This window comes from Electrona antarctica (assembly GCF_951216825.1).
Source record: "Electrona antarctica genome assembly, contig: scaffold_86, whole genome shotgun sequence".
Lineage (NCBI taxonomy): Eukaryota > Metazoa > Chordata > Actinopteri > Myctophiformes > Myctophidae > Electrona > Electrona antarctica.
In genome coordinates this window covers 15001-35000 of record NW_027637549.1, presented here as the reverse complement: position 1 = coordinate 35000, position 20000 = coordinate 15001, and the positions used below count along the sequence as shown (strand labels likewise).

Here is a 20000-nt window from a genome sequence, read left to right as displayed (position 1 = left end):
AGGGTCCATTTGGTTATGTGTGTTACACTCTCAGAGTTACAGACCCATAAGGGTCCATTTGGTTATGTGTGTTACACTCTCAGAGTTACAGACCCATAAGGGTCCATTTGGTTACATGTGTTACACTCTCAGAGTTACAGACCCATAAGGGTCCATTTGGTTCCATGTGTTACACTCTCAGAGTTACAGACCCATAAGGGTCCATTTGGTTCCATGTGTTACACTCGCAGAGTTACAGACCCGTAAGGGTCCATTTGGTTCCATGTGTTACACTCTCAGAGTTACAGGCCCATAAGGGTCCATTTGGTTACATGTGTTACACTCTCAGAGTTACAGACCCGTAAGGGTCCATTTGGTTCCATGTGTTACACTCTCAGAGTTACAGGACAGACATTTAGGTCCACCCACCTGGTCTACTAGTCCCCCTACAGGACAGACATTTAGGTCCACCCACTTGGTCCACTAGTCCTCCTACAGGACAGACATTTAGGTCCACCCACTTGGTCCACTAGTCCTCCTACAGGACAGGACATACATTTAGGTCCACCCACCTGGTCCACTAGTCCTCCTACAGGACAGGACAGACATTTAGGTCCACCCACTTGGTCCACTAGTCCTCCTACAGGACAGGACATACATATAGGTCCACCCACCTGGTCCACTAGTCCTCCTACAGGACAGGACAGACATTTAGGTCCACCCACCTGGTCCACTAGTCCTCCTACAGGACAGGACAGACATTTAGGTCCACCCACCTGGTCCACTAGTCCTCCTACAGGACAGGACATACATTTAGGTCCACCCACCTGGTCCACTAGTCCTCCTACAGGACAGGACAGACATTTAGGTCCACCCACCTGGTCCACTAGTCCTCCTACAGGACAGGACAGACATTTAGGTCCACCCACCTGGTCCACTAGTCCTCCTACAGGACAGGACAGACATTTAGGTCCACCCACCTGGTCCACTAGTCCTCCCAGCACAGACAGGTGTCGTCCAGGGTACGAGGCGAAGATGTGTCCCGTGGCGTTGATGCCGGTTACGGACAGGATGCCGTTGGTGAAGTCCATGATGGAGTCTGGAAGCAACGCCACAACTTGTTGTTATTATTTCATTGAGACACTTCAGCTCAGATTGACCATAAACCATTTATTGCAAAGCTATTGCATGTTAGTATGGAGGTGTCTCTCTGCTCATGTTAGTATGGAGGTGTGGCTCTGCTCATGTTAGTATGGAGGTGTCTCTCTGCTCATGTTAGTATGGAGGTGTGGCTCTGCTCATGTTAGTATGGAGGTGTCTCTCTGCTCATGTTAGTATGGAGGTGTGGCTCTGCTCATGTTAGTATGGAGGTGTGGCTCTGCTCATGTTAGTATGGAGGTGTCTCTCTGCTCATGTTAGTATGGAGGTGTCTCTCTGCTCATGTTAGTATGGAGGTGTCTCTCTGCTCATGTTAGTATGGAGGTGTGGCTCTGCTCATGTTAGTATGGAGGTGTCTCTCTGCTCATGTTAGTATGGAGGTGTGGCTCTGCTCATGTTAGTATGGAGGTGTCTCTCTGCTCATGTTAGTATGGAGGTGTCTCTCTGCTCATGTTAGTATGGAGGTGTCTCTCTGCTCATGTTAGTATGGAGGTGTCTCTCTGCTCATGTTAGTATGGAGGTGTCTCTCTGCTCATGTTAGTATGGAGGTGTCTCTCTGCTCATGTTAGTATGGAGGTGTGGCTCTGCTCATGTTAGTATGGAGGTGTCTCTCTGCTCATGTTAGTATGGAGGTGTCTCTCTGCTCATGTTAGTATGGAGGTGTCTCTCTGCTCATGTTAGTATGGAGGTGTCTCTCTGCTCATGTTAGTATGGAGGTGTCTCTCTGCTCATGTTAGTATGGAGGTGTCTCTCTGCTCATGTTAGTATGGAGGTGTGGCTCTGCTCATGTTAGTATGGAGGTGTCTCTCTGCTCATGTTAGTATGGAGGTGTCTCTCTGCTCATGTTAGTATGGAGGTGTCTCTCTGCTCATGTTAGTATGGAGGTGTCTCTCTGCTCATGTTAGTATGGAGGTGTCTCTCTGCTCATGTAGTATCAGATGATCTGTGTACCGAGACACAGCTCTGATATCACATTTGATATCTCCGATTATCTGTGCACAGAGACACATCTCTGATATCAACGACCCCCCCAAGAGCAGAGCCAAAGATACAATAATCCATGAGCAACAATACACAGTAATAACACATCAACACATGATTCAACACAATGGATCTACACAATCGCAAACAATACAATAATATCCCATAACCCCTGGACTATAAGAACTACAGGGAGGAGGCCGGGGAGGTGGGGGGAATTTTCACGCATACGACGCACGAGCTGCTTGACAGCTCAGCATGGAGAATGAGTAGTGACAGCGACAGCGTTCAAGACGTGTATACATGCTGACAAAAGCTCTTAACTCCATTGGACCCTCAAAGCAGCTAACTCCACCACCTCTCTCCATCTCAAACTGTCTGCTAAAGCAGCTAACTCCACCATCTCTCTCCCTCTCAAACTGTCTGCTAAAGCAGCTAACTCCACCACCTCTCCCGCTCTCAAACTGTCTGCTATAAAGCAGCTGACTCCACCACCTCTCCCCCTCTCAAACTGTCTGCTATAAAGCAGCTAACTCCACCACCTCTCCCCCTCTCAAACTGTCTGCTATAAAGCAGCTGACTCCACCACCTCTCTCCCTCTCAAACTGTCTGCTATAAAGCAGCTAACTCCACCACCTCTCTCCCTCTCAAACTGTCTGCTAAAGCAACTAACTCCACCACCTCTCTCCCTCTCAAACTGTCTGCTAAAGCAACCAACTCCACCACCTCTCCCCCTCTCAATCTGTCTGCTATAAAGCAGCTAACTCCACCACCTCTCAAACTGTCTGTTAAAGCAGCCAACTCCACCACCTCTCCCCCTCTCAATCTGTCTGCTATAAAGCAGCTAACTCCACCACCTCTCAAAATGTCTGCTAAAGCAACTAACTCCACCACCTCTCTCCCTCTCAAACTGTCTGCTATAAAGCAGCTAACTCCACCACCTCTCTCCCTCTCAAACTGTCTGCTAAAGCAACTAACTCCACCACCTCTCTCCCTCTCAAACTGTCTGCTAAAGCAACCAACTCCACCACCTCTCAAACTGTCTGTTAAAGCAGCCAACTCCACCACCGCTCCCCCTCTCAATCTGTCTGCTATAAAGCAGCCAACTCCATCACCTCTCTCCCTCTCAATCTGTCTGCTATAAAGCAGCTAACTCCACCACCTCTCTCCCTCTCAAACTGTCTGCTAAAGCAACTAACTCCACCACCTCTCTCCCTCTCAAACTGTCTGCTAAAGCAACCAACTCCACCACCTCTCCCCCTCTCAATCTGTCTGCTATAAAGCAGCTAACTCCACCACCTCTCAAACTGTCTGTTAAAGCAGCCAACTCCACCACCTCTCCCCCTCTCAATCTGTCTGCTATAAAGCAGCTAACTCCACCACCTCTCAAAATGTCTGCTAAAGCAACTAACTCCACCACCTCTCTCCCTCTCAAACTGTCTGCTATAAAGCAGCTAACTCCACCACCTCTCTCCCTCTCAAACTGTCTGCTAAAGCAACTAACTCCACCACCTCTCTCCCTCTCAAACTGTCTGCTAAAGCAACCAACTCCACCACCTCTCAAACTGTCTGTTAAAGCAGCCAACTCCACCACCGCTCCCCCTCTCAATCTGTCTGCTATAAAGCAGCCAACTCCATCACCTCTCTCCCTCTCAATCTGTCTGCTATAAAGCAGCCAACTCCACCACCTATCCCCCTCTCAAACTGTCTGCTATAAAGCAGCTAACTCCACCACCTCCCCCCCCTCTCAAACTGTCTGCTATAAAGCAGCTAACTCCACCACCTCTCTCCTCTCATGGAAGTAATTGACAATATATATTCCAGTATATATTTACCGTAGTACAGATGTATAGTATATTTATATATATTTATATATATTCCAGTATATATTTACCGTTGTACAGATGTATATTACAGTATATTTATATATATATTACAGTCTATTTATATATATTTATATATATTCTAGTATATATTTACCGTAGTAAAGTGCAAAGACTGCAGCAGCTCCAGTGAACGCTCCCAGGAACTGAGCCAGGACGTACAGAGGAAACTTCCACAGCTTCAGTTTACCCACCATGACCATGGCTAACGAGACAGCTGGGTTCACATGTCCTCCTGTATGGACACAGAGACACCGAGGGGTTAACATGTCCTCCTGTAGGAGACACAGAGACACCGAGGGGTTAACATGTCCTCCTGTAGGAGACACAGAGACACAGAGGGGTTAACATGTCCTCCTGTTGGAGACACAGAGACACCGAGGGGTTAACATGTCCTCCTGTTGGAGACACAGAGACACCGAGGGGTTAACATGTCCTCCTGTGTGAAGACATTTCATAATGTTATGGATGTTGTTTAGGATTAGAGACATGTCCTGTATCACATATGTTATGATCATAGAGACTAGTGAGACTAGTGTGCCTACTAGTGGTGCGTGGGCCGGCCCGTTGCCCGCAGGTCCCGTGGGCCGGCCCGTTGCCCGCAGGTCCCGTGGGTTGTCCCATTTGGAGTGGAGAGCTTCACTGCATGCTGCAGCTGAATGCTGAGTGAAGAGAACCTGCCGAGACAGATAGGCGGCGGCCTGTGTGTCACGTATGTGTATAAGTGTTGGGCTTAAGTTTTATATCTTCATCCGAGGGACCGTCTCTGTCTGTCTGTCTGTCTGTCTGTCTGTCTGTCTGTCTGTCTGTCTGTCTGTCTCTCTGTCTCTCTCTCTCTCTCACAAACAGCAAAATGCGATTATGCATGCAATGCGAAACTTAATATTAATAGCGTTTTTTTTTGTTTTTGCGGACGTGCGGGTTGTTGATTAATATATTGTTTTGCGGGGCAGGTTGGTGGGGGCTGGGGGCAGGTTGGTGCGGGCTGGCTCCTGTGGCGGGACGGCAGGGGCGGGTTATAGGCCTACAGGCGCAACACTAGTGCCTACTGTATCCGCGCGCACACACACACACACACACACACACACACACACACACACACACACACACACACACACACACACACACACACACACACACACACACACACACACACACACACACACACACACACACACACACACACACACACACACACGTGGGTGTAGTGACATGTTACAGAGTGAGGGTCAAACAGGGTTGGATCGACTCTGGATTTAACTCTTTAAACTCTGGACTCATTACATTTAACTCTTTACATCCTGGGGACCGTCTATCCTGTTGTGTTTTCATACGTTGGCTGTTCAGAAACAGCAGTTCTACAAACAAGCTCCGTAGTTCATTTAGACTTAAAATAGCAGATCTACAAACAAGCTCCGTAGCTCATTTAGACTTAAAATGTTGTTAGCAGATCTAACAACATGATTAAATGTCAGATACATAGACAGTGGAATATCTATATAATGAAACTATGCATGTATAGGCCTACTATATAGTTCCATGTCTCCATACATGCTATAAGTTACACTATATAGTTCCATGTCTCCATACATGCTATAAGTTACACTATATAGTTCCATACAATTTACAATTTACAATTTAGGCATTTAGCAGACGCTCTTAATCCAGAGCGACTTACATTAAGCAAGAACAAAAAGCATGGGAATACATCACATATGTAAAATGTCTCCATACATGCTATAAGTTACACTATATAGTTCCATGTCTACATACATGCTATAAGTTCCATAAGTTGAGTCTTTCCATATGCCTGTAAGGTGGTCGAGGACTCGAGGCTATAGAGCGTCGCAGTCCCGCCCCCTTTCATGACGACGCCAGGCCCAGTCCCGCCCCCTTTCATGACGACGCCAGGCCCAGTCCCGTCCCCTTTCATGACGACGCCAGGCCCAGTCCCGCCCCCTTTCATGACGACGCCAGGCCCAGTCCCGCCCCCTTTCATGACGACGCCAGGCCCAGTCCCGCCCCCTTTCATGACGACGCCAGGCCCAGGAAATGAATCACAATGCATTTTTCCCATAGACAGTTCAAAAAGTATTTATTTAAAGACCTTTTAAGCGTCGTACGAAGCCAACTCGAGTCGTGACAAATCATGACAACACACACAATATTTTGGACCAAACAAATAATTACAAAAATAAGTGTTTTTTTCTACTTTCTAATTCTTTGTTTGGCCCGAAAAATTGTGTTGGCTTTGTCCGCGGCATAAACGTCTTTAAATAAATACTTTCTGAAATGTCTATGAGGAAAATGAACGGAGAATCATTTCCTGGGCCCTGGTAGGGGGCGGGACTGCGACGCTCTATAGTGCTACAGACTAAGATGGAGTCTGAAGAGGTGGGTTTTCAGACTACTATAGCGTGCATGCGTTCGTGCATGCGTACGTGCGTGACAGAGTATGGCGTGTGTGCTTGCGTGGCACTGCGTGTGTGTGTGTCACAGCGTGACAGAGTATGGCGTGTGTGTGTCACAGTGTGACAGAGTATGGCGTCTGTGTGTGTGTGACGTGTGTGTCACAGCGTGACAGAGTATGGCGTGTGTGTGTGTGTGTGTGTGTGTGTGTGTGTGTGTGTGTGTGTGTGTGTGTGTGTGACTGTGTGTGTGACATGGATGTATCTGTGCAGGACATGAACAGCCTCAGGGCACAGTGTGACCTCCATTGAGGCTCAGCAGCAGCACGAAAATCAATGGTCACTCCACAGCTTCACGTGCACTATTTGTTGACCGCCACAGCTTCACGTGCACTAAATGATTGTGACCACGGCAGCTGTGGCACGTTTTGTGTGATCCTGGAGGCCGAGGTGGCACATGGCCAGGCCGGCACACACAGGACAGGCTAACCGCTAAGGTTAGCCGCTAACCTGTACCACAACAAGCAACCATACAGTATATCATACTGTATAATCATACTGTACTATATTATTACCACATTCCAAGCATTAGTTTTGCACGAAAAACACTCCTTGGCCTAAATTCGGCCATATCCACTTGCCCATTAATGTGCCCAAATGTGCTGACCTCATCGCATTTGTGATGACGGCTATGGCCGTTTTTAGCCCAAGGAGTGTTTTTCGTGCAAAACTAATGCTTGGAATGGATTCAGAATGATGAAAACCCCCTAGTTTGACACGTCACATGCTACTAAATGTATGATGACAGTTGGGACATTTTGAGAGCAGGCCTCTCTTTATGTGAACCTTAATGACCAAATGAATAACAAAAAAACACAAATAAAAAGTACGGCATGACATCACAGGTCCTGGAGAGCATGATAGATGACATCACAGGTCCTGGAGAGCATGATAGATGACATCACAGGTCCTGTAGAGCATGATATATGACATCACAGGTCCTGTAGAGCATGATAGATGGTAGATTACCTGACACGCCTCCAGAGACATAGGCAGCCATGGCCAGACCCACAGAGAACCCGATGTGGACGGTCAGAGGTTCTCCCAGAGTGTTCCGACTGAGCACCGTCTGGGCTACGGAACCCACGCCGAACAGCTGGAACACACACGCACACGCACACGCACACACACGCACACGCACACACACACACACACACACACACACACACACACACACACACACACACACACACGCACACACACAAATGAGATGCATATACAAGGATATAAACATAGGTGCAGTAGAGTTACATTCACACACACGCACGCACGCACGCATGCACGCACGCACGCACGCACACACACACACGCACACACACACGCACACGCACACGCACACACGCACACGCACACACACACACACACACACACACACGCACACGCACACGCACACACGCACACGCACACACACACACACACACACACACACAAATGAGATGCATATACAAGGATATAAACATAGGTGCAGTAGAGTTACATTCACACACACGCACGCACGCACGCACGCACGCACGCATGCACGCACGCACGCACGCACGCACGCACACACACACACACAGTCTGAGCCACGGCCAAACAACTGAACTGAGAGACCTGTCACTGAAAAAAACCCACTATTTTGCAATGAGTACTACTACTACTACTATACCACAATATAATGATTTAACACATATTTAAACCCAAACATGCCCCTTACACCCCCTGGATCTCAATAAATAAATAAATACATAGATTAGTGAGTGAGTGAATAACTTATATAAATACATAAATTAGTGAGTGACTGAATAACTTAAATACATAGCTTAGTGAGTGAATAACTTATATAAATACATAGATTAGTGAGTGACTGAATAACTTAAATACATAGCTTAGTGAGTGAATAACTTATATAAATACATAGATTAGTGAGTGAATAACTTATATAAATACATAGATTAGTGAGTGAGTGAATAACTTACCACCAAGACGAAGGTTCCCAGGAACTCGGCCAAGACTTCCCGTAGGATGGTGTTTTTGAGAGCACAGCGTCGCCTCATGATCTGTCTGTCTGTCTGTCTGTCTGTCTGTCTGTGATGTTCTGTCTGTCTGTCTGTCTGTCTGTCTGTGATGTTCTGTGATGTTATGTCTGTCTGTCTGTCTGTCTGTCTGTCTGTCTGTGATGTTCTGTCTGTCTGTCTGTCTGTCTGTGATGTTCTGTCTGTCTGTCTGTGATGTTCTGTGATGTTCTGTCTGTCTGTCTGTCTGTCTGTCTGTGATGTTCTGTCTGTCTGTCTGTCTGTGATGTTCTGTGATGTTATGTCTGTCTGTCTGTCTGTCTGTCTGTCTGTCTGTCTGTCTGTCTGTCTGTCTGTCTGTCTGTCTGTCTGTCTGTCTGTCTGTCTGTCTGTCTGTCTGTGATGTTCTGTGATGTTCTGTCTGTCTGTCTGTCTGTCTGTCTGTCTGTCTGTGATGTTCTGTCTGTCTGTCTGTCTGTGATGTTCTGTCTGTCTGTCTGTCTGTCTGTCTGTCTGTCTGTGATGTTCTGTCTGTCTGTCTGTGATGTTCTGTGATGGTCTGTCTGTCTGTCTGTCTGTCTGTCTGTCTGTCTGTCTGTCTGTGATGTTCCTGATGATGTTTCCACCAACGTTCTGAAATCCTTCTGACTGACTGACTGTTTCCACCGATAGTCCTTCTGTTCTTCTCTCTGTCTGACTGATGATACTGATGTTCCGAAGTCTGTCTGTCTGTCTGTCGATCATACTGACCACTGGTTTACATGTAGACCACTGCTGTTTGTCACAGCCCACCCCCACAGCCTATCAGCACGCAGCATCCCACCCCCACAGCCTATCAGCACGCACGGGGGGGGGGGGGGGTCATTGATCATTGATCACTTTCAGATGAGCCTAAACATGTTGAATGGTGCATTTATAAAACGCTTTTATCCACAGCACTTTACATAAATGTACACACACACACACACACACACACACACACACACACACACACACACACACACACACACACACACACACACACACACACACACACACACACACACACACACACACACACACAGCGGAGGAAACCATGCAAGGCACCAACCTGCACATCAGGCGCAATCAGGGGTTCAGAGTCTTGCTCAAGGACACTTCCACACTAACTCTGGAGGAGCCCACAGGGATCGAACCGGGAACGTCACGGTTCCCAACCGGCCACTCTACCCAAACCTCTGATGCCACGGCCCTGGACATGTTCAGGGGCGTTCTAAGGCGTTTTGGTTCTGTTTTAGATTATTGGAACCTAAATAACTTTGGTTCTAAAAAAATAACTAGTTCCGTTCTAGAATCTTAGTTGGAAGGTAAATAACTTAACGACCGGACACCTCTGGTTACTTTCATACACTAGACCTGCCCGTCGGCCACCGGCCTACTTGAGAACGATGCAAGTTGGGAACCTAATAATACCTGTTGTCAACTTGTCATAGCACCCGTTTTAACTATCTGTCTGTGTCCCTTTTGTGCCCATACTGTATATGGAGATATCTGTATCTGCCTGTCTGTCTGAAGAGGGCTGACTGACTGTGAAAAGTGGACTGGTTAAGTAATCAATTGGCAGGTGTGGGGTTGCCATGGCAATTAATTGGCTGAGGCAGAGGCTGGAAATTGTACAGGTGAGGGGACTTGGCCTCATTAGGCCCACTGGCAGAGCCTGAGCAGAGCCTTTTGTGGTGGTTCTGGAGAACCGTGGGTCCGACCGACTAGACACCGGGCACTGCACTCCCTGTGGGGGTGTGGAACACATGAGTCGAATTTGAAGTCGGTGTGGCGAATTACAAACGCACACACACACACACACACACACACACACACACACACACACACACACACACACACACACACACACACACACACACACACACACACACACACACACACACACACACACACACACACACACACACACACACACACACACACAGGGACGTGGCACATGTATAGTAGGATAGTGGTTGAGGTGGACAATGAAAACATGGACTGGACTCTATAATAACTGGACTGGACTCTATAATAACTGGACTCTATAATAACTGGACTGGCCTCTATAATAACATGGACTGGACTCTATAGTAACTGGACTGGACTCTATAATAACATGGACTGGACTCTATAATAACATGGACTGGACTTTATAATAACTGGACTGGACTCTATAATAACTGGACTGGACTCTATAATAACATGGACTGGACTCTATAATAACTGGACTGGACTCTATAATAACATGGACTGGACTCCATAATAACATGGACTGGACTTTATAATAACTGGACTGGACTCTATAATAACTGGACTGGACTCTATAATAACATGGACTGGACTCTATGATAACTGGACTGGACTCTATAATAACTGGACTGGACTCTATAATAACATGGACTGGACTCTATAATAACTGGACTGGACTCTATAATAACTGGACTGGACTCTATAATAACATGGAGTGGACTCTATAATAACATGGACTGGACTCTATAACAACATGGACTGGACTGTGCTGAGATAATGAATCAGCGGGATCTGGAGAAGGGATTTCTTTCCAGTTTAATATTTATTTCTCTTCAGAGGCATCGAGTCGGGTAAATACAATGGTGTGACTGTATACATCCTACTATAAATGCCACGTCTCTGTCTGCGTGTGTGTGTGTGTGTGTGTGTGTGTGTGTGTGTGTACGGTTGTAATGCACGTAACTCGAGAACCGTTTGACCCACCGACTTCACGTTCCACACCCCCACAGGGAGTGCAGTGCCCGGTGTCGAGTCGGTCGGACCCACGGTTCTCCAGAACCACCACAAAAGGCTCTGCTCAGGCTCTGCCAGTGGGCCTAATGAGGCCAAGTCCCCTCACCTGTGCAATTTCCAGCCTCTGCCTCAGCCAATTGATTGCCATGGCAACCCCACACCTGCCAATTGATTACTTAACCAGTCCCCTTTTCACAGTCAGTTTGCACTCTTTACACAGGCAGATACAGAGATATCCATGTGGGACACAGACAGATACAGAGATCTCCATGTGGGACACAGACAGATACAGAGATCTCCATGTGGGACACAGAAAGACAGATACAGAGATCTCCATGTGGGACACAGACAGATACAGAGATCTCCATGTGGGACACAGAAAGACAGATACAGAGATCTCCATGTGGGACACAGACAGATACAGAGATCTCCATGTGGGACACAGACAGACAGTTAAAACGGGTGCTATGACAAGTTGACAACGGGTATTATTAGGTTCCCAAGTTGCATCGTTCTCAGTAGGCCGGAGGCCGACGGGCACGTACAGGTCTAGTTATACAATGGTGTGAATGTGGGCCGAAAATAAACAACAAGAAAGTGACTCGTAGAATTATCATGAACTAAAATATTAGCTGCTTTGTGGTATTCACGGAGCCAACCAGTGGTCTAAAGTAACTAAGTAGTAACTAAGTAAAGTAAACATATAAGTAACTTATAAACAAACACTACTTTGAACTTCAACATAATGAACATAATATTATTGACTTTAATTATTTTGAACAAGCAAACGAGTACATATAAAATCCACACATGGACAGACGTTTCTTTAATTTCACCACAAATATTCCAAAATGTTCAAAAAATAGCCGATCTACATGTCAGCAGTGCTTCGCAACATGTAGTACTGTGAGCTTGTAGATCTTTCTTTTCTTTATACATTCTTGGAATAGTTGCCCAGAATATGCATGGCAGTAGAAAGTTGTTACAAGTTAGAACACAGACTTAAATTATGTCCAAAACGGTTCACTGTTTCAAATTCTAAAACTGTAAAACTAGCAGATTTACAAGCTCAAACCGCGTGGCTTCGAGATGCATTGCGAGCTTGTAGATCTGCTATGCTTTTGTGTGATGCTGTAGTGTGAAGTAGGATGTCACGTTAATATACGAAACAGTAAATAATTACTGATTTATTTATTGTTCCAACTCTATTATACATTTTATTATTATTATTAGATAATAGGTGGAAACCTCATCAGGAACATCACAGACAGACAGACAGACAGACAGACAGACAGACAGACAGACAGACAGACAGACAGACAGACAGACAGACAGACAGACAGACAGACAGACAGACAGACAGACAACTGGTAAATCTCTAATCAAGACACAGTTAAAGGCGTAGAAAAGTGAGCAAGACACAACAAACCAAATGTTAATTAATAATTACAATGTTACGTTTCATATTATTCAAGTCTGTAGGCACAGTTTACCAGCATGGGGCATCATATCCAAACTTAACTCCGTAACAACGTTGCCCAAATTATGAATCGTTCCAACAAGACTCTCATAACTTAATGACAGATTCATTAATTTCTCTACGATATAAATAATGAGACATGAAGATAAAAAAGGAGACAGATCATTCATGGCCTGTGTATAAACACTGCAATTACAAATAGTGCCACCAGAGGTCAGTCTTGTGCTGCCCACAACTCCATCAACATACATGTGAGTGGAGATCCATCAGCATAGGCCTTGTATCATGCAGATAACACACACACACACACACACACACACACACACACACACACACACACACACACACACACACACACACACACACACACACACACACACACACACACACACACACACACACACACACACACACACACACAAATGTAGATATTAGATAATCATACATACATATGTGTGACTGAACCTGTTTAACAGCTAGTCACTGTCTGTAGACATGTTTAAACAACAGCTCTACTCAGTCACTCTCTGTAGTCCTCTGTAGACATGTTTGTAGTCCTTTGTAGACATGTTTGTAGTCCTCTGTAGACATGTTTACATTAAGAACAGCTTGAGACCTACTCGCTTCTACACTCTGGCTTTTAGCTGATCTATTAAAATCCTCCTTGTTATTCACGTCCTGTTATTCATAGCCTAGTGCTGGCATTGGTTCATTAGATGGAGTGAATAGTTTCACTGTATATCCTAGTGCTGGCATTCAGCTGGTCTATAAGGTGTACCAGTACCTCAGGGTGCTCCTCCATCACTCAGATCAGCCAACGCAGGAAAGCTGGAAGTACCCTCACTAAAAACGCCGGGACAACGCTCCACACGTCCCAAACTCTTCTCCCTTCTGGCCCCAAAACTGTGGAATGCACTTCCCGTTGCAATCAGAACTGCAGCATCACTCCCAATCTTCCGCCGTAGTCTGAAAACCCACCTTTTCAGACTCCATCATGGCCCATAGCACTTATCCTACCCCCTTAGATAGCACTTTTTAGACTTAGATAGCATTTGAAACAGACTTATAGCATGTCATGTAGACAGCACAATAATTGCATTGTATGTAGTCATAGCACTTCATAGTATATATGTATAGCATAGTATAGTATATATGTATAGTTTATATGTATAGTGTCATTATATAGATATGTTCTAGTTACGTTCTTAGCATTTTATACATGTGATGTATTCCCATGCTTTTGTTCTTGCCTAATGTAAGTCGCTCTGGATTAAGAGCGTCTGTTAAATGCCTAAATTGTAAATTGTAAATTGTTCATTAGATTGAGTGAATTCTAGTTTTGAAACTTCAGCTTTTAGAACTGTTAAGTCAAGTTAAAACCTCTAAGCAGAGAAATCACCATTTAAATGAACGGCAACACACATGTAGTTATAGCTCTATTCTTAGAACTCACAGCTATATGTTTAAGCCTTTAGTTCATATTTACATGTTAATGTAAGCTCTGTGTGCGTGCGTGCGTGCGTGCGTGTGTGCGTGCGTGCGTGCGTGCGTGCGTGCGTGCGTGCGTCACCTTCAGTCAGAGCCCAGGTCATCTTCATTATTAGCATCATCATCCTCATCCCTCAGGACAGACCTGGATTTCTTCTGGACTCTAAATGATGACATAATAAATAATAATACAAGTTATTTATAATAATATAAATAACCTTTCAAAACAAAGTTACAGTGGTTTCCAAAAGCAGAATAAAATACAGCTGTCGTTGTCCTGGAGGTTCTGGTTGCTCATGGAGGTTCTGGTACCTCATGGTGCTCCTCAGAGCATTCAGCTGGTCCTGGAGGTTCTGGTTGCTCTCCATCTGGTCTATAAGGTGTACCAGTACCTCAGGGTGCTCCTCAGAGCATCCATCTGGTCTATAAGGTGTACCAGTACCTCATGGTGCTCCTCAGAGCATCCATCTGGTCTATAAGGTGTACCAGTACCTCAGGGTGCTCTTCAGAGCATCCATCTGGTCTATAATGTGTACTAGTACCTCAGGGTGCTCCTCAGAGCATTCAGCTGGTCCTGGAGGTTCTGGTTGCTCTCCATCTGGTCTATAAGGTGTACCAGTACCTCATGGTGCTCCTCAGAGCATCCATCTGGTCTATAAGGTGTACTAGTACCTCATGGTGCTCCTCAGAGCATCCATCTGGTCTATAATGTGTACTAGTACCTCAGGGTGCTCCTCAGAGCATTCAGCTGGTCCTGGAGGTTCTGGTTGCTCTCCATCTGGTCTATAAGGTGTACCAGTACCTCATGGTGCTCCTCAGAGCATCCATCTGGTCTATAAGGTGTACCAGTACCTCATGGTGCTCCTCAGAGCATCCATCTGGTCTATAAGGTGTACTAGTACCTCATGGTGCTCCTCAGAGCATCCATCTGGTCTATAATGTGTACTAGTACCTCATGGTGCTCCTCAGAGCATCCATCTGGTCTATAATGTGTACTAGTACCTCAGGGTGCTCCTCAGAGCATCCATCTGGTCTATAATGTGTACTAGTACTTCAGGATGCTTCTCAGAGCATTCAGCTGGTCCTGGAGGTTCTGGTTTCTCTCCATCTGGTCTATAATGTGTACTAGTACTTCAGGATGCTTCTCAGAGCATTCAGCTGGTCCTGGAGGTTCTGGTTTCTCTCCATCTGGTCTATAATGTGTACTAGTACCTCATGGTGCTCCTCAGAGCATCCATCTGGTCGAATACTGGTTTTCGCCACAATGTGCTAGGCTGGTTTAAAAGCTACTTATTTGGCCGCACACAGTGTGTTAAATTTGGTGATACACTGTCTGACTCTATCACCCTGGAGAAAGGAGTCCCTCAAGGTTCCATTCTAGGACCTTTGCTTTTTCTGCTGTATGTAAACCATATTTGTAGTCAATCTAAGCATAGTAGGTATCATATGTATGCAGATGACACAATTCTGTATTCCTGTGCCCCCTTACTTGATGTGGCAGTGTCAAACTTGGCCTCTGACTTTGTTTCATTGCAGCATGAATTGCTAAACAGCAAACTGCTACTAAATGGCCACAAAACCAAGGCCATGCTATTTTCTCCAAATAGCCTAGTCAATGTCCCCTCAAATATCACCACTCTGGATGGAGTATCCATCGAATGGGTTGGGTTGTATAAATATCTTGGGATCTGGTTAGACAACAAGTTAAACTTTAAACACCACATTGACGCCTTGGCAAAAAAGCTTAAGTTCACGCTGAGTTTCTTCTATAGAATGAAGTCCTGCTTTTCGAATGCTTCTCGCAAAAAGCTGGTTACAGGCCTCTTCCTGTCGCAGCTTGATTATGGCGATACTGTCTACCGCTTTGCTAGTTCCTCAACTCTGAGCAAACTTGACCCCCTGTTTCATGCTGCATTGAGGTTCATAACAAATTCCCCTATAGGACTCATCACTGTACTCTGTATGCCCTAGTGGGTTGGTATTCCTTAACGTCTCGCAGGTTGCTACATTGGTATATTCTTATTTATAAAGCTATTCTTGGTAACCTCCCACGTTACATTGGTTCTAAATTTGAACTTGTCCAAAACTCTCTCAACCTCAGATCAAATGCTTGGTTACGCTATGTCGTGCCCCCAACTAAATCTGAGGCTGGAAAAAAAAGCATCGCTTATTTCGGACCCTGGTCTTGGAATGACCTACAGACCAGACTCAAACTGGCTGCTGTGATTCCCCTAGTGAGCTTTAAAAGGATTGCCATGGGCACACTTCCCATGAACTGCTCCTGCTTTGACGTATAGCAAATGTCTGCTTGCTTTTTAGTATACTAAGCAATGCTTAGTTTTTTTATTTATTAGTCCTTATTGGTCGCGTTATTAAACGTTCCTGTTCTCCCTTTGAGCTTCTTAGTATTGGGTACTGTATTTATGAGCATTGTATGTCTGTCATGTTTTTTTGTTGTTGTGTATTGTTTTGTTACTGGCAGAGCTGTGTCACTTGTTTTGCCTCTTGTCTTGGCCAGTTCACACTTGTAAAAGAGACTTCAGTCTCAATGTGGTTTTTACTGGTTAAATAAAGGTTAAATAAAATAAATAATGTGTACTAGTACCTCAGGGTGCTCCTCAGAGCATCCATCTGGTCTATAAGGTGTACCAGTACCTCATGGTGCTCCTCAGAGCATCCATCTGGTCTATAAGGTGTACCAGTACCTCATGGTGCTCCTCAGAGCATCCATCTGGTCTATAAGGTGTACCAGTACCTCATGGTGCTCCTCAGAGCATCCATCTGGTCTATAAGGTGTACTAGTACCTCATGGTGCTCCTCAGAGCATCCATCTGGTCTATAATGTGTACCAGTACCTCAGGGTGCTCCTCAGAGCATCCATCTGGTCTATAAGGTGTACCAGTACCTCAGGGTGCTCCTCAGAGCATCCATCTGGTCTATAATGTGTACCAGTACCTCAGGGTGCTCCTCAGAGCATCCATCTGGTCTATAATGTGTACTAGTACCTCATGGTGCTCCTCAGAGCATCCATCTGGTCTATAATGTGTATAAATACCTCATGGTGCTCCTCAGAGCATTCAGCTGGTCCTGGAGGTTCTGGTTGCTCTCCATCTGGTCTATAAGGTGTACCAGTACCTCAGGGTGCTCCTCAGAGCATTCAGCTGGTCCTGGAGACTCTGGTTGCTCTCCATCTGGTCTATAATGTGTACTAGTACCTCAGGATGGTCCTCAGAGCATCCATCTGGTCTCTAAGGTGTACCAGTACCTCAGGGTGCTCCTCAGAGCATCCATCTGGTCTATAATGTGTACTAGTACCTCATGGTGCTCCTCAGAGCATCCATCTGGTCTATAAGGTGTACCAGTACCTCATGGTGCTCCTCAGAGCATCCATCTGGTCTATAATGTGTACTAGTACCTCATGGTGCTCCTCAGAGCATCCATCTGGTCTATAATGTGTACTAGTACCTCATGGTGCTCCTCAGAGCATCCATCTGGTCTATAAGGTGTACTAGTACCTCATGGTGCTCCTCAGAGCATCCATCTGGTCTATAAGGTGTACCAGTACCTCAGGGTGCTCCTCAGAGCATCCATCTGGTCTATAATGTGTACTAGTACCTCATGGTGCTCCTCAGAGCATCCATCTGGTCTATAAGGTGTACCAGTACCTCATGGTGCTCCTCAGAGCATCCATCTGGTCTATAATGTGTACTAGTACCTCATGGTGCTCCTCAGAGCATCCATCTGGTCTATAAGGTGTACTAGTACCTCATGGTGCTCCTCAGAGCATCCATCTGGTCTATAAGGTGTACCAGTACCTCAGGGTGCTCCTCAGAGCATCCATCTGGTCTATAATGTGTATAAATACCTCATGGTGCTCCTCAGAGCATTCAGCTGGTCCTGGAGGTTCTGGTTGCTCTCCATCTGGTCTATAAGGTGTACCAGTACCTCAGGATGCTCCTCAGAGCATCCATCTGGTCTATAAGGTGTACCAGTACCTCAGGGTGCTCTTCAGAGCATCCATCTGGTCTATAATGTGTACTAGTACCTCAGGGTGCTCCTCAGAGCATCCATCTGGTCTATAAGGTGTACTAGTACCTCAGGATGCTCTTCAGAGCATCCATCTGGTCTATAATGTGTACTAGTACCTCAAGGTGCTCCTCAGAGCATCCATCTGGTCTATAAGGTGTACCAGTACCTCAGGGTGCTCCTCAGAGCATTCAGCTGGTCCTGGAGGTTCTGGTTGCTCTCCATCTGGTCTATAAGGTGTACCAGTACCTCAGGGTGCTCCTCAGAGCATTCAGCTGGTCCTGGAGACTCTGGTTGCTCTCCATCTGGTCGTCCAGCTCTCTCATCAGTCTCTTCTTGTCATGTTCCAGTCGCTCCATCTCCGCCTCCACCTCGTCGATCTGACGCTTCGCCGTCTTCAGGCGCTGAGTCAGCTGCACCGTTTACACACATGATTGATTGATTGATTGATCAATCGAGTGTCTTTAATAGCATCACGGTAGCATGGATGGGACAATAAGAACACTCACCAATACTTAAAAGCATGTATTTCGATAAAACACTCAATCACAAATAATTACATCGAAAATAATGTCTCTGAAGCTAAATGTAACAAAGCCAGGATCTGAAGCTAAATGTTTTTAATCTGCTGAAATTGTTTAACCTGAGTTTGAAACCTGGGGCCCGTTTCACAAAACGTGGATTAGAGATTAAACCGGGATTTAACAGATATCCTGGTTTAATATATCCTGGATCAGCAATTAACCGGTTTCATGAAAGATGGTTAATCTTGCCAGATTAATTTAGCCAGTTAACCTGGATATGTTGAGGCTTGATTGGGTTTCATGAAAGCAATGCCACACTAGTTACCATGGAAACTAATGCTGTGGATTTAGCCTGCACGGACCAGGCTAACAGCCAGGTTTAACCTAATCCTGATGTCTTTACTGTTCATTAAGCAGTCAATTTGATCACAAACCAATGATTTTTTCCACACTTATTCAATTATTATGGGTTTATGTTGCCTTGTTTTAATCGGTCTGCATTAAAGGACTAGTTTAAGCACTATATACAAAGAACCAGAATATATAGGCTGCACAACCTCATCATGACAGTTTGTGAGCTTGTAGATCAGCTGCTTTTGGTGAATGTTCCCCCAGAATAGGTTTGCTGTGGTGCAAGTGGTAAAGAAGAACCTGTATCAGTAAGTCTGGAATACATTAGTAAAGATACTGAGATATACAGAAGGGGGCAGTAATGCAACTATTAAGGATGTCAACTGCCATAATACCCCATGAAGAAGAAGGATCAGTAAATCTGTGTTCCACCGAATGGGTCTAGAGACAAAAAGCCGCAGTCTATTCAGCCAGGCTTTAGTGGAACGGAATAAACCAGGCTGTACAGACCAGGATTTAACAGGCCTGGTTTTGGTTTAAATCCTGGATTAGTTCATCCAAGTTTCGTGAAACAGGCACCAGGCTAACTTGCAAAATTAATCTGGCAAGATTAACCAGCTTTCATGAAACCGGTTAATCGCTGATCCAGGATATATTAAACCAGGACATTTGTTAAATCCCAGACAGTCTGATTGGTCAGGGTGTTACCTGGTCTCTGATTGGTCAGTGTGTTACCTGGTCTCTGATTGGTCAGGGTGTTACCTGGTCTCTCTGGGTCTGCAGAGTCAGGTGTTCTTCATCAACGTGACTCTTCATTTCCTTCACTTTACGCTCCAGTTTACGGTTGGTTTGATTCAGGGTGGAGTTGTCCCTGTGGGGGG

General features: G+C 45.6%; 2 protein-coding genes across 2 annotated transcripts in view; both read right to left on the bottom strand.

The window, feature by feature from the left end:
* The window catches only part of LOC306918837 (aquaporin-9-like), a gene marked incomplete at both ends in the record, with an annotated part of 12691 nt that extends 4186 nt beyond the window's left edge, over positions 1–8505 (bottom strand). The window contains 4 exons of the mRNA XM_079531692.1: positions 960–1078; positions 4099–4236; positions 7439–7565; positions 8428–8505. Of these exons, the coding sequence (XP_079387818.1) occupies positions 960–1078; positions 4099–4236; positions 7439–7565; positions 8428–8505 (462 nt within the window). The remainder of the gene's footprint in view (positions 1–959; positions 1079–4098; positions 4237–7438; positions 7566–8427) is intronic.
* Positions 8506–12154: 3649 nt separating this feature from the next.
* Positions 12155–20000, bottom strand: part of LOC306918844 (cingulin-like) — a gene marked incomplete at its 5' end in the record, with an annotated part of 21882 nt that continues 14036 nt past the window's right edge. The window contains 5 exons of the mRNA XM_079531698.1: positions 12155–13007; positions 13515–13633; positions 14301–14381; positions 18494–18657; positions 19882–19990. Coding sequence (XP_079387824.1) covers positions 14303–14381; positions 18494–18657; positions 19882–19990 — 352 coding nt within the window. The remainder of the gene's footprint in view (positions 13008–13514; positions 13634–14300; positions 14382–18493; positions 18658–19881; positions 19991–20000) is intronic.